General features: G+C 47.8%; 2 protein-coding genes across 3 annotated transcripts; one reads left to right on the top strand and one right to left on the bottom strand.

Moving 5' to 3' along the window:
* Positions 1-5,924: 5,924 nt before the first annotated feature.
* LOC115580340 (piggyBac transposable element-derived protein 4-like) lies at positions 5,925-7,946 on the bottom strand. Its single transcript, XM_030414598.1, has 3 exons — positions 7,280-7,946; positions 6,272-7,069; positions 5,925-5,968 (listed from the first exon to the last, which is right to left on the bottom strand). Exons 1-3 carry the CDS (start codon positions 7,944-7,946, stop codon positions 5,925-5,927), a joined length of 1,509 nt encoding a protein of 502 aa, XP_030270458.1.
* Positions 7,065-9,926, top strand: LOC115580000 (uncharacterized). 2 transcript variants are annotated; one of them, XM_030413805.1, is made up of 3 exons: positions 7,065-7,334; positions 8,625-9,019; positions 9,185-9,926. In XM_030413805.1, exons 2-3 carry the CDS (start codon positions 8,656-8,658, stop codon positions 9,544-9,546), a joined length of 726 nt encoding a protein of 241 aa, XP_030269665.1. In that variant the 5' UTR covers positions 7,065-7,334; positions 8,625-8,655; the 3' UTR covers positions 9,547-9,926. The 2 variants fall into 2 exon arrangements, with proteins under 2 accessions (XP_030269665.1, XP_030269664.1); XM_030413804.1 differs by lacking the exon at positions 7,065-7,334 and adding an exon at positions 7,535-8,385.
* The last annotated feature ends 2,487 nt before the right edge of the window (positions 9,927-12,413 follow it).

The raw sequence follows: 12,413 nt of genomic DNA, 5'->3' as shown, positions 1-12,413 counted from the left end.
AGTTGGGCAGAATCACAACTACACACATCTTGTTGTGTGCCACATTGACAGGGCAGACACAACACGCAAATGGCATTCTTAGCAAATTGGCTTATTTGAAAATTGTGTGCTGTGGCTCACTACCACTCACTTATCCATTATGTGGCTCAACCCATTACCATTCAAATATGCCCTGTTGTAACGTGCAATTCAGACAAAACTACCTGCAAATGCCATGTACATCTGACTATGTTTGTCATCACTGCACATAATAAGTGCAGAATAATGCTTCACTTGCCCTCTTTCAAAAATGTATTCATGGCTGTCTATCAGTGTCAAGCTTTTGATCTAAGTTCTGCTTTGTTTACTAGTTTTTATCCCAAGAAGTGCATGCTGCCACCTTTTAAAGTTTCAATAAAATCTGATGAATATGATACATGTGCCTTGAAAGACAACAGTGCCATCTAGTGGCGACTTGCATCACCTACACCATCAATTCATGTGCTTCTAAGCAAAATTGACCACTTCCTGTTTAACTGAGAGTGTGGGTGTAAATGAGTCATTTGTGCGTCTTGTCATGACACACATGCGTGCCTCATTTCATTCATGTACATGCATGTAGGACGCCCAAATTGCCTGAAATAAAACTTGCTTAATGTTTCCAGTGGGTGGCGCTATGGATATGACACAGTATTGATGCACAGATCTATTCAGGGCCACTCCCTCTAGATTCCCTCTAGATTTGGCCGAGCTAGGAAATAGTATGAAGGAGATATCAGCACTTGATGCTTCATGACGAAGGATTGTTATGGCAGGCTCCACAACTGCCAGCAGGTATGACTTAGGATAAAGATTTTAATAACTTTTCATTTTCAAGGTCAGAGGATGCTACTGAGTGACTTTGAAGTCGGTGGTGTTACATCTGTAGGAGGAGATAATTTACGTACAAAGATTGGCATAATTCAACATGGCGGCCAAAAGCAAAATGGCAGACTAAGTATTAATGCTGAAATTCGTTCGGGGATACAGTCTCTACAGTTACAAGCAGTTTGGTGTGGATAGGAAATTGTATGTTGAAGTTATGAAGCCTCGATGCTTGACGGCATGAGGACAAAATGGTTTCCACCGCACCGCCCACTAAACCTTGGCACAGCTGAACGATTTTAATAACTTTTGTTCTTCAAGGCATTAAGAAAATTACTGAGTTAATTTGAAGATTGTGGTGTTTAAGCTCTAGGACAAGATAATTTTCAAATTAGGCATGAATTTGTCAAAAATGCGGCCAAATTTCAAAATAACTGACTTCCTATTGGACTGAGAGTATGCATCCAAATGGGTTTTCCTTGCGTCTGGTCATGATGAATATGCGTACCAATTTTCGTCCTTCTGTGTTACAAGTAGGAGGCGGGGCATCACAATAGGGGGCGCTACAGAGCCCACGCGTCACGGCCACGCCCCATGACTACACAGATCTCATCAGGGCGACTCCCTCTGCATTCCTGAGAGATTTGACCGAGATAAGACATTGTATGAAGAAATTATGAGGACACGAGGCTTCACGGCGAAGGATTCGAATTGCCCGCTCCACTGTGGCCAGCAGGTATGACGTAGGATAAAGATTTTAATAACTTTTCATCTTCAAGGTCAGAGGATGCTACTGAGTGACTTTGAAGTCGGTGGTGTTACATCTGTAGGAGGAGATAATTTAAGTACGAAGATTGGTAATATTTCAACATGGCGGCCAAAAGCAAAATGCCAGACTAAGTATTGATGCTGAAATTTGTTCAGGGAGACAGCCTCGACAGTTACAAGCAGTTTGGTGTGGATAGGAAATTGTATGTTTAAGTTATAAAGCCTCGATGCTTGATGGCGTGAGGAAAAAATGGTTTCCACCGCACCGCCCACTAAAGTTTGGCGCAGCTGAATGATTTCAATAACTTTTGTTCTTCAAGGTATGAAGAAAATTACTGAGTTAATTTGAAGACTGTTGTGTTTAAGCTCTAGGACAAGATAATTTTCAAAGTAGGCATGAATTGGACAAAAACGCCGCCACACATCTAAATAGCTGACTTCCTGTTGGAGTGACAGTATGGTCCCCCAGACTTTTTTGTGCGTCCGCTCATGAGGAATCTGCGTATTGAATTTCGTTCTTCTACGCACTTGTGGGAGGCGGGGATGAACATTAGGGGGCGCTACAGAGCCCGCAGGTCACGACCACGCCCAATGACAATGCAGGATCGCAATTTTCGCCAGATGTAACATATATTCCAAATTTGGTGAGTTTTTGGGTATGTTCAGGCATCCAAAACTGCATTCAAACTTGGAGAAGAAAATTTCTGTCCTTCCAATAACAATAGGGACCTTGCAGGTCTACCTGCTCGGGCCCTAATTACGATTACAATAGGGACCTCGCAGGCTCCCTGCTCGGGCCCTAATTAAAGCTGCAAGCAGCGTTGAACGGGCCCTCGCAGTCCACGCGCGTCGGGGCGTGCTGCCGTCGATGCTTGCTGCCGTCGGGGCATGCTCAAACAACACCTTCCGCTGAGGAAGTTGTTGCTTCATAATTCGATGGACTGCTATTGCCGGTTTGAAATAATGTACGCTGAAGTCAGAAAAACTGTGTGAACTGCTGCATGATTCCCCGGACAAAGACTGAGTCGATGCTCCGCCTCTGGAGCTGGCTGAAGAGAATGTGCACACTAGACATGATGCAATGAAATAGTTTCAGGAAGAAGCTGAGTATCATCCTCCAGTAGCCTCACAAACCTTCTAGCTTCTCGCACAGTGGTAGGCTCAACCTCCCCTAATGCTTTTAAAACACTGGATGATGTCACCTTTGTGCTAAAACAGTGTTCACTGCACAGATATGGATGTTCCATCTCACTCTGTTTGCTCTTGGGAGTCTGTGTGCCACCACTGTGTCACGCACACTGGTTTTCTCTGGAGATCTTGAAAAAAATCCATAAAAGCCAGCCAGGTCAGAGAAGAACTGATTAACCCTCGTGATGTCTTTCCATTTCACCCCACAGAGGGTTACAGTGACCCCTCCAGGACAATGGCAGGGACAGGGCTGGTGTCTCATCGTTGTAGCGCCGCCTAGTGACTATACACAGTATTGCAGCAGTACATCTAATATGATTGTAGAAGGAAGGCAGAGGGTCACAGTGACCCCCCCCAGGACAACCCTAGTGTGGCAGGGGCAGGGCTGGTGTCTTATCATTGTAGCTCCATCTACAGACTATACACAGTATTGCAGCAGTAAATCTAATATGATTGTAGAAGGAAGGCAGAGGGTCACATTGACCCCCACCCAGGACAATGCTAATGCAGCTTTGGGGCAGCGGGGCTCAGTGTCCACAGAGGGTCATATTGACACCCCCCCCCCCCCCCCCCCCCACCCAGGACAATGCTTAAGCAACTTGGGGCAGCAGGGCTAAGTGTCCACAGAGGGTCATATTGAACCCCCCACCCAGGACAATGCTAATGCAGCTTGGGGCAGCAGGGCTAAGTGTCCACAGAGGGTCACATTTGACCCACCCAGGACAATGCTAATGTGGCTGGGGCAGGGCTGGTGTCTCATCATTTTAGCACCATCTAGAGACTATACACAGTATTGCAGCAGTAATTCTAATATGGTTGTAGAAGGAAGGCAGAGGGTCACATTGACCCACCCAGGACAATGCTAATGCAGCTTGGGGCAGCGGGGCTAAGTGTCCACAGAGGGGTCACATTGACCCCCACCCCAGGACAATGCTAGTGCAGCTTTGGGGCAGCGGGGCTAGGTGTCCACAGAGGGGTCACATTGACCCACCCACCCCAGGACAATGCTAATGCAGCTTTGGGGCAGCGGGGCTAAGTGTCCACAGAGGGGTCACATTGACCCCCACCCCAGGACAATGCTAGTGCAGCTTTGGGGCAGCGGGGCTAAGTGTCCACAGAGGGTCATATTGAACCCCCCACCCAGGACAATGCTAATGCAGCTTGGGGCAGCAGGGCTAAGTGTCCACAGAGGGTCACATTTGACCCACCCAGGACAATGCTAATGTGGCTGGGGCAGGGCTGTTGTCTCATCATTTTAGCACCATCTAGAGACTATACACAGTATTGCAGCAGTAATTCTAATATGGTTGTAGAAGGAAGGCAGAGGGTCACATTGACCCACCCAGGACAATGCTAATGCAGCTTGGGGCAGCGGGGCTAAGTGTCCACAGAGGGTCATATTGAACCCCCCACCCAGGACAATGCTAATGCAGCTTGGGGCAGCAGGGCTAAGTGTCCACAGAGGGTCACATTTGACCCACCCAGGACAATGCTAATGTAGCTGGGGCAGGGCTGGTGTCTCATCATTTTAGCACCATCTAGAGACTATACACTCTATTGCAGCAGTAATTCTAATATGGTTGTAGAAGGAAGGCAGAGGGTCACATTGACCCACCCAGGACAATGCTAATGCAGCTTGGGGCAGCGGGGCTAAGTGTCCACAGAGGGTCATATTGAACCCCCCACCCAGGACAATGCTAATGCAGCTTGGGGCAGCAGGGCTAAGTGTCCACAGAGGGTCACATTTGACCCACCCAGGACAATGCTAATGTGGCTGGGGCAGGGCTGTTGTCTCATCATTTTAGCACCATCTAGAGACTATACACAGTATTGCAGCAGTAATTCTAATATGGTTGTAGAAGGAAGGCAGAGGGTCACATTGACCCACCCAGGACAATGCTAATGCAGCTTGGGGCAGCGGGGCTAAGTGTCCACAGAGGGTCATATTGACCCACCCAGGACAATGCTAATGCAGCTTGGGGCAGCGGGGCTAAGTGTCCACAGAGGGGTCACATTGACCCCCACCCCAGGACAATGCTAGTGCAGCTTTGGGGCAGCGGGGCTAAGTGTCCACAGAGGGGTCACATTGACCCCCACCCCAGGACAATGCTAGTGCAGCTTTGGGGCAGCGGGGCTAGGTGTCCACAGAGGGGTCACATTGACCCACCCACCCCAGGACAATGCTAATGCAGCTTTGGGGCAGCGGGGCTAAGTGTCCACAGAGGGGTCACATTGACCCCCACCCCAGGACAATGCTAATGCAGCTTGGGGCAGCGGGGCTAAGTGTCCACAGAGGGGTCACATTGACCCCCCCACCCAGGACAATGCTAAAGCAGCTTGGGGCAGCAGGGCTAAGTGTCCACAGAGAGTCACATTTGACCCACCCAGGACAATGCTAATGTGGCTGGGGCAGGGCTGTTGTCTCATCATTTTAGCACCATCTAGAGACTATACACAGTATTGCAGCAGTAATTCTAATATGGTTGTAGAAGGAAGGCAGAGGGTCACATTGACCCACCCAGGACAATGCTAATGCAGCTTGGGGCAGCGGGGCTAAGTGTCCACAGAGGGTCATATTGAACCCCCCACCCAGGACAATGCTAATGCAGCTTGGGGCAGCAGGGCTAAGTGTCCACAGAGGGTCACATTTGACCCACCCAGGACAATGCTAATGTGGCTGGGGCAGGGCTGGTGTCTCATCATTTTAGCACCATCTAGAGACTATACACAGTATTGCAGCAGTAATTCTAATATGGTTGTCGAAGGAAGGCAGAGGGTCACATTGACATTCACATTTGGGGCAGCAGGGCTAAGTGTCCACAGAGGGGTCACATTGACCCTGACCCACCCCAGGACAATGCTAAGCTGCATAGCTTTGGGGCAGCAGGGCTAAGTGTCCACAGAGGGGTCACATTGACCCCGACCCACCCCAGGACAATGCTAAGCTGCATAGCTTTGGGGCAGCAGGGCTAAGTGTCCACAGAGGGGTCACATCGATCCCGACCCACCCCAGAACTATGCTAAGGTGGCAGGGCTGGTGTCTTATTATTGTAGCGCCGCCTACAGTCTATACACACTATTTCAGTCAGTCAGTCAGTCAGTCAGTCAGTCAGTCAGTCCGTCTTTCAGACATGTCTCCTTCTAGCCTCTCCACCGCTAATGTCAGCTCCTAAATTGAAATGCGCACAGGTCAGGCAGTATGGCAGTGTACATCCTTTGCATATAAATGTCTTACAACCAGAGCACACAGTCTGTGTTTTACGGTCCTTCTTTGCTGGGCATATCTGACACCTCTTCCTCTTGTTGTGTGTTCCAGGTGGGCTGACAGCTGATGAGGTAGTGGTGGTGGTGGTCATTGTCATGGGCTGCTGCTGCTGCTCTTGTCGTTTTCATTGTTGTTTTTCTTCTTCTTCTTCTGCAGCCTCCTCATCCTCCTCCTCCTCCTCAGGCCAATCGTGACATTTAGCACTACTTTTCTGAACAGCTCTCACGACCGAGGCAAACGCTGCCGTGCGAGGCAAACGCTCCCTTTTTTGGATGAGCGGAGTCACCATCGCCTTTCCCAGTTGCTCCAGGAACAGCCTCCTTTTGTTTCGTTTACCCGGCAGCCAGCCGGGGTTGATCTCTCGCCATAACACAAAGGCATTGTACGAAGAAACATCGATGATGTTGTGAAAGATGACCAAGGGCCAGCGGGCTGTCATTCTTCTACAGCTGTATGTTCCAATCACCTTATCTAAGTTGTCTACACCTCCTTTGTAGCTGTTGTAGTCTAGAATGATGGCCAGTTTCCCGTCTTTGCGACGGCCAGCGACAACGTCGTCGGGAGCCTCTGTGTGCAACGTGCTCATGAGCAAAACGTTCTTGTTTTCCTTTGCCATGTAGGACACCAAAGTGGTGTCGGGCGTGAATGCAAACTTTGAGGAGAAAACTTGCCTGTTCTTGGACGTGAGCAGCGCGAGCGGGAGTTCGGGCTTGTTTCTTCTGACCATACCGACCATGGCGATGTCCCTCTCTAAGAGGCGCTGTCCAAGCTCGTAAGAGGTAAAGAAGTTGTCACACGTGACAGTTTTGTTGCCCCCCGTCAGCCCCTCTGTGACATCGAGCACAACCCTCATGCCCTGGTTTTTCTCCGAACCGCCGGCGGTCGGCTTCCCGGTGTAGACTTGCATTTTCCACGCGTAGCTTGACTTTGAGTCACACGCCACCCATATCTTGATTCCATACCTGGCCGGCTTGTTTGGCATATACTGTCGGAAAGGACAACGACCTATTGTGTGTGTGTGTGTGTGTGTGTGTGTGTGTGTGTGTGTAAGACAGAGACAAAGGGAAAAAAGAATCAGAATAACAAACCAAATCAAATAATTGATATCAAATCACTCACTCACTCACTCACTCACACACACACACACACACACACACACACACACACACACGCACACAACAAAAGCATTTATTGTATGCCAACTACTACTACTACCTCTGAAGGGAACCAGTTGCTCATCCACTGTTATGTCAGGCCCTGGGTTGTAGAGGTAAGTAAGCCGCTCTGCCCATTTGTCCCACACCTCTCTTATGGCTGCCAGTTTGTCAGTGGCGCGTCTCTCGGGTCTCGACTCGCGATCGTCAAAGCGTAGCATTCTCGAGTAAGTGTGAAACACTTTGAGAGGCATGGTGGCGCGGAAAATTGCCCTACCGCTCTCCGCGTCCCATAGACTGGCTGCGGCCTCGCCTCGGGACCTGTAGACACCGGCTAAGATTAGCAGCCCTATGTAGGCGCGCAAGTCGGTACGACTCATGTCTTTCCAGTTTTCTCCGTACTTTCGGAAACCCTCCAGATTTGTCATGTCTAGCACAACTTTTTCTATCGCCGGTGTGAGAAACATGAGAAATGTTGACACAATGTCTTGGGCATTGGCAACCGCGTACGCGGTGGGTCCCGATTGGTTTGCTTCTGCTGTAGCTGTTGTTCCCCTTCTTCTTCTCCTTCTCTTTCTTATCCTCATATCTCTGACATTGTCATCATCATCATCATCATCATCAACATCCTCATCATCAACATCGGCATCATCATCGTGTTGCCCTATTACCCTGCGATCTTTGTAAAATGCCACTGAGGACCATTTGATAGTGTTGTTCTTGGACATGTATGTTTCTACTTCTTCTTCTTCTTCTTCAGTTTCTTCTTCTTCTTCTTCTTCTTCTTCTTCTTCTTCCTCAGCCTCAGCCTCTTCTCCTGCGCGACAACCCTCGTCCTCGCGTTCATCCACCACGTCAGATTCTTCAGACACGTCTTCTTCTGAATCAGAGTAGTGTCCCCTGTCGTGTGAGGACATCTCATCCAACACCTGTTTAGCCGTGAAATCCGCAGTCGCGGGTGGATGACATCGCGTCAGACGGACAGTACAGTGCCGGGTTGGTAATGTCGGGTCAGGTGGACTCGACAGTGCCGGTTGGATAACGTCGTGTCGTTTGGACACAACATTTCTGGTTGGATGACATCGCGTCAGACGGACAGTACAGTGCATGTTTGGCAACATCGTATCGGTTGGACAGAACAGGGCCGGTTTGTAAGACCATCAAGTGGTGAGTGTCCGACTGCCGATCGCTCCTCTGATAGTGTCGAGTCCGTTGGGTTTGCCTGGCCACCCCCAGCAAATGTGTACATGCGTATATAAATGTAAGTAGACTGCAGAACAAAACAGCTCCATTTATTCACAACCCTCTCTTGCTCTCTGTCTGTCTGTCTGTCTTGCTCTTGCTCTCGCTTTCGCTCTCTCTCTCTCTCTCTCTCTCTCTCTTTCTCTTTCTTTCTTTGTACTAAGCCTGTGTGCTACACCAAAGTGACCTGTGACCATGGCGAGCACGGTGGATAAAGTGTTAGAAGAAATGCTGAAGGTGGAAGCGGACAATGCCCAGAGGCCAGGCTCAATCAAGTGGGCTTCGCGCATCCAGATGCTGCTGGGGTGGAAGCACGACATAGCAGAGAAACACCATGGTATTGGACGCTTTCTGGATCTTATCCTGACAGATTCAGAGTCAGATGCTGAGCTCCTTGACTGTTATCATGCTAAGGAGAATCCAGTTAAACTGATGTACAAAGTCATCGATCGCTGCCTCGAGAGCGAGGAAAGCGCAATGAAATTCCTACAGGTCTTATTTCAGACGCAGAAATTCCTCTACTTGGACCTGCTAAAAGACGGACCCAGTGGCAAGTTTGGTGAGTATGTGCGACCGAAAGCAAAATAATCAAGGCCTCAACAAGGGGAGGGATCGTCACACGCTGCTGCTGCTGCTGCTTCTGCTGCTGCTCAACTGAAGTAATAATTTTCTGCATGTTTTTTGTTTGTTTGTTTGTTTGTTTGTTTGTATTGTTTCGTTTCAGTCAGGAAAGATCCTCCCGTGGTGGAATTGACAGAGAAGGTGCGTTCTGCGCTCGGCGATAAGGTCGCGCATCTCAAAAACATGACGGCGACACCCCTTTACAAGAACAGGATCGTGAATGTCAACTGCGCCCTGGACGTACTGATGCGATACAATCAGCTGCTTCCAGAGGAATACGCCGAGTTTGGGGTAAACAATCGCAATATCACCGCTATGATTCGGCTACTGCAGAAACTGTGCAGCGACACCACCATCCCTCAAGCCAACCGGGAGTTCATCTCATTGGTGGTGGCCTCCTTCAACATGCACGCCTTTGACCTTCCGATGATGCCTATGAATGATGTGCTAGTGTTTGTAAAGTAAAATGGAAAAAAATAAAATGAAATAAAATGTTACTGTGCCAATCTACATGTCATGTCGGTGTGTGTTACAAATGAAATAAAACTATATTGAACTGAAGAAACTGGTTGACTGGTGGGATTACATTGTGTCAGAAATCCACATTCATCTCCGTTTTCGCGTAACAGCACAAGGTTGCCAAAGTGAAAGGTGCAGCACAGGCTGTATAAAAACAAAACTAAACAAAAAAAACCCAACAAAAACCCAAACATGTCAGATGACATTTAGACTCATCTCCGTGTTCGCGTAACAGCACAGGTTTGCCAATGCCAACAGTACAGCACAGGTTGGATAACATCGCGTCACATGCGTATATAAATGCTTACAAGTAGACTGCAGAACAACAGCTCCATTTATTCACAACCCTCTCTCTTTCTGCGTACTAAGCCTGTGCGCTGCTACACCAAAAGTCTGTGACCATGGCGAGCCCCGTCGATGTGAACACGGTGGACAAAGTGTTAGAAGAAATGCTGAAGGCAGAAGCGGACAGTGCCCAGAGCCCAGGCTCAATCAAGTGGACTTCGCGCATCCAGATGTTGCAGGCGTGGAAGCACGACATAGCAGAGAAACACAGCCACGTGAGCTGCTATGTGGATTGTTTACGGACAGGAGATTCGGATAATGATCTCCTCAGGTCTTATCACTGCAAGATCAATCAGGTTGAGATGATGCCCAAACTCATCGATCGCTACCTCGAGAGCGAGGAAAGCGCAATGAAATTCCTACGGGTCGTTTTTCAGGTGGATAAATACATGTATTTAGACCTGCTAGAATGCGGACCCCAGGGGAAGTCTGGTGAGTATGTGCTATGCTGAGCGAATTGATCAAGGCCTGGAATACGAACGATCACCACCACACGCTGTTTGTTCAGCCAAAGTGATAATCTTCTGCACGTTTGTTTGTTTGTTTGTATTGTATGTTTCAGTCAGGAGAAATCCTCCCGTTGTGCATTTGACGGAGAAGGTGCGTTCTGCGCTCGGCGATAAGGTCGCGCATCTCAAAAACATGACCACGACACCCCTTTACAAGAACAGGATCCTGAATGTCCAATGCGCCCTGGACGTACTGATGCAATACAAGCAGCTGCTTCCAGAGGAATACGATGAGTTCGAGGTAAACGCAGACGATACCGCCGCTATGACTCGGCTACTGCAGGAACTGTGCAGCGACACCACCATCCCTCAAGCCAACCGGGAGTTCATCTCATTGGTGGTGGCCTCCTTTAACATGCACGCCTTTGACCTTCCAAAGATGTCCAAGGAAGATGTGCTAGTGTTTGTAAAGTAAAATGAAAAAAAAAAAAAAGATCTTACTGTGCCAATCTAGATGTCATGTTGATGTGTGTTACAAAATGAAATAAAACTATATATTGAACTGAAGAAACTGGTTGACTGGTGGGATTACATTGTGTCAGAAATCCACATCCATCTCCGTTTTCACATAACAGCACAAGGTTGCCAAAGTGAAAGGCACAGCACAGGCTGTAGGAAAAAAAAACCCAAAAACCACAAAAAAGATCCTAAACGTGTCAGATGACATTTAGACTCATTTCCCTGTTCGCGTAACAGCACAGGCTTGTCAATGCCAACAGTACAGCGCAGGTTGGATGACCTCGCATCGGTTGGAACACATAGTGTCTGTCTGATGACCTCGCATCGGTTGGATGACCTTGCATCGGTTGGAACACATAGTGTCTGTCTGATGACCTCGCGTCAGTTGGATGACTTCGTGTTAGGTGGACAGCATAAAGCTGGTCAGATCCAATGCTGACAGAGATAGCTCAGTCACAGCACTGGTTTCATATAGATGTGGACACTGCAAGCACTTCATTCATTCATTCATTCATTCATTCATTCATTCAGAGAGCTTAATTCTACTCTTGGGGTTTTGTTTTGTTTTTTTCCCCCGTCTGTTATAATGGACGCCTTTGTCGAGACCAAGTTGAGAGAGTGGGGTTTGGAGTGTCATATCCCAAACTTTGCATCTGAAGGGATTGACACAAAAAAGTTCCTGAGTCTGACAGAGGAGAGCAACAGACCCTTGCTGTACAAGTTGTGAGGAAAGATTGGACCCTCTGCAAAGCTTAGAGAATGTATCCGACGCTTCAAAAGGGAAAATGATGGCTATGTCCATGACATGAAGACTGAAGACGGGTAAAGACTCAGAGTAACAACCTGTGTTTGTGTGATGTGTAATTGTTACCCTCGACCTTGATCGTAGAACAAGTCATCTCTGTATTTTTATCTATTTTTTTATTCATTTTGTTTTTTTTGTTTTTTTTACAGCTCCCAGCTCTAAGAAGCCTCTCGGGCCCCGCTATGAAGCTTCTCATGTCTCAAGTATTATGTGATGTGATGCGATGTACTTTGCTTTGCTGGGCTGAATAAAAAAACAGGAAAACTCTGAGAAATGTCTACCAGTTTTGTCCTCATATTCTTCTGTATTCTTCTGCCTTTTGCAGAAATGTTTATGTTTATATGTCTGTGAACTTGTCCCAGACACAAATGTCCACTTGGGACTCAAACTTATTCATCACTGATTATTACAAAATTTCCCACAAAGGTCAACTTCATTATAAAATCATAATGTTCTGAGAAAACACTTCTCTGGCCATTATTCAACACCATAATTCAGATTCATCTTAAGGGACTATCCTACAAATAATTAAAATTGGGTGAGTACACTGCTGTGGATTGGAATGGCAGACTGCAACAACACCATAAACAATGATTTGACACGTGAGGGAGGGGGGAACTGGATTAGGTTTTACCAAATAGCCTTCCCCCACTATCTGTCTTATGATGGGTAGAGAGACTCGTAGGTGTTTGACC

The sequence above is a fragment of the Sparus aurata genome, chromosome 4 (genome assembly GCF_900880675.1).
Source record: "Sparus aurata chromosome 4, fSpaAur1.1, whole genome shotgun sequence".
NCBI classification, from domain to species: Eukaryota; Metazoa; Chordata; class Actinopteri; order Spariformes; family Sparidae; genus Sparus; species Sparus aurata.
Note: the sequence above shows the minus strand (reverse complement) of the source record. Positions and strands in the feature narration are given on the sequence as shown.

Bases quoted from the DNA above. Each gene is read 5' to 3' on its own strand.
- LOC115580340 (XM_030414598.1), bottom strand. From the start codon at position 7,946: ATGTCCAAGAACAACACTATCAAATGGTCCTCAGTGGCATTTTACAAA. The intron at 7,070-7,279 runs GTAGTAGTAGTA...CACACACAATAG, and splicing joins GCAACTGGTTCCCTTCAGAG to GTCGTTGTCCTTTCCGACAG. The intron at 5,969-6,271 runs GTAGTGCTAAAT...ATTTCAATTTAG, and splicing joins CGTGAGAGCTGTTCAGAAAA to GAGCTGACATTAGCGGTGGA.
- LOC115580000 (XM_030413805.1), top strand. From the start codon at position 8,656: ATGGCGAGCACGGTGGATAAAGTGTTAGAAGAAATGCTGAAGGTGGAA. The intron at 9,020-9,184 runs GTGAGTATGTGC...GTTTCGTTTCAG, and splicing joins CGGACCCAGTGGCAAGTTTG to TCAGGAAAGATCCTCCCGTG.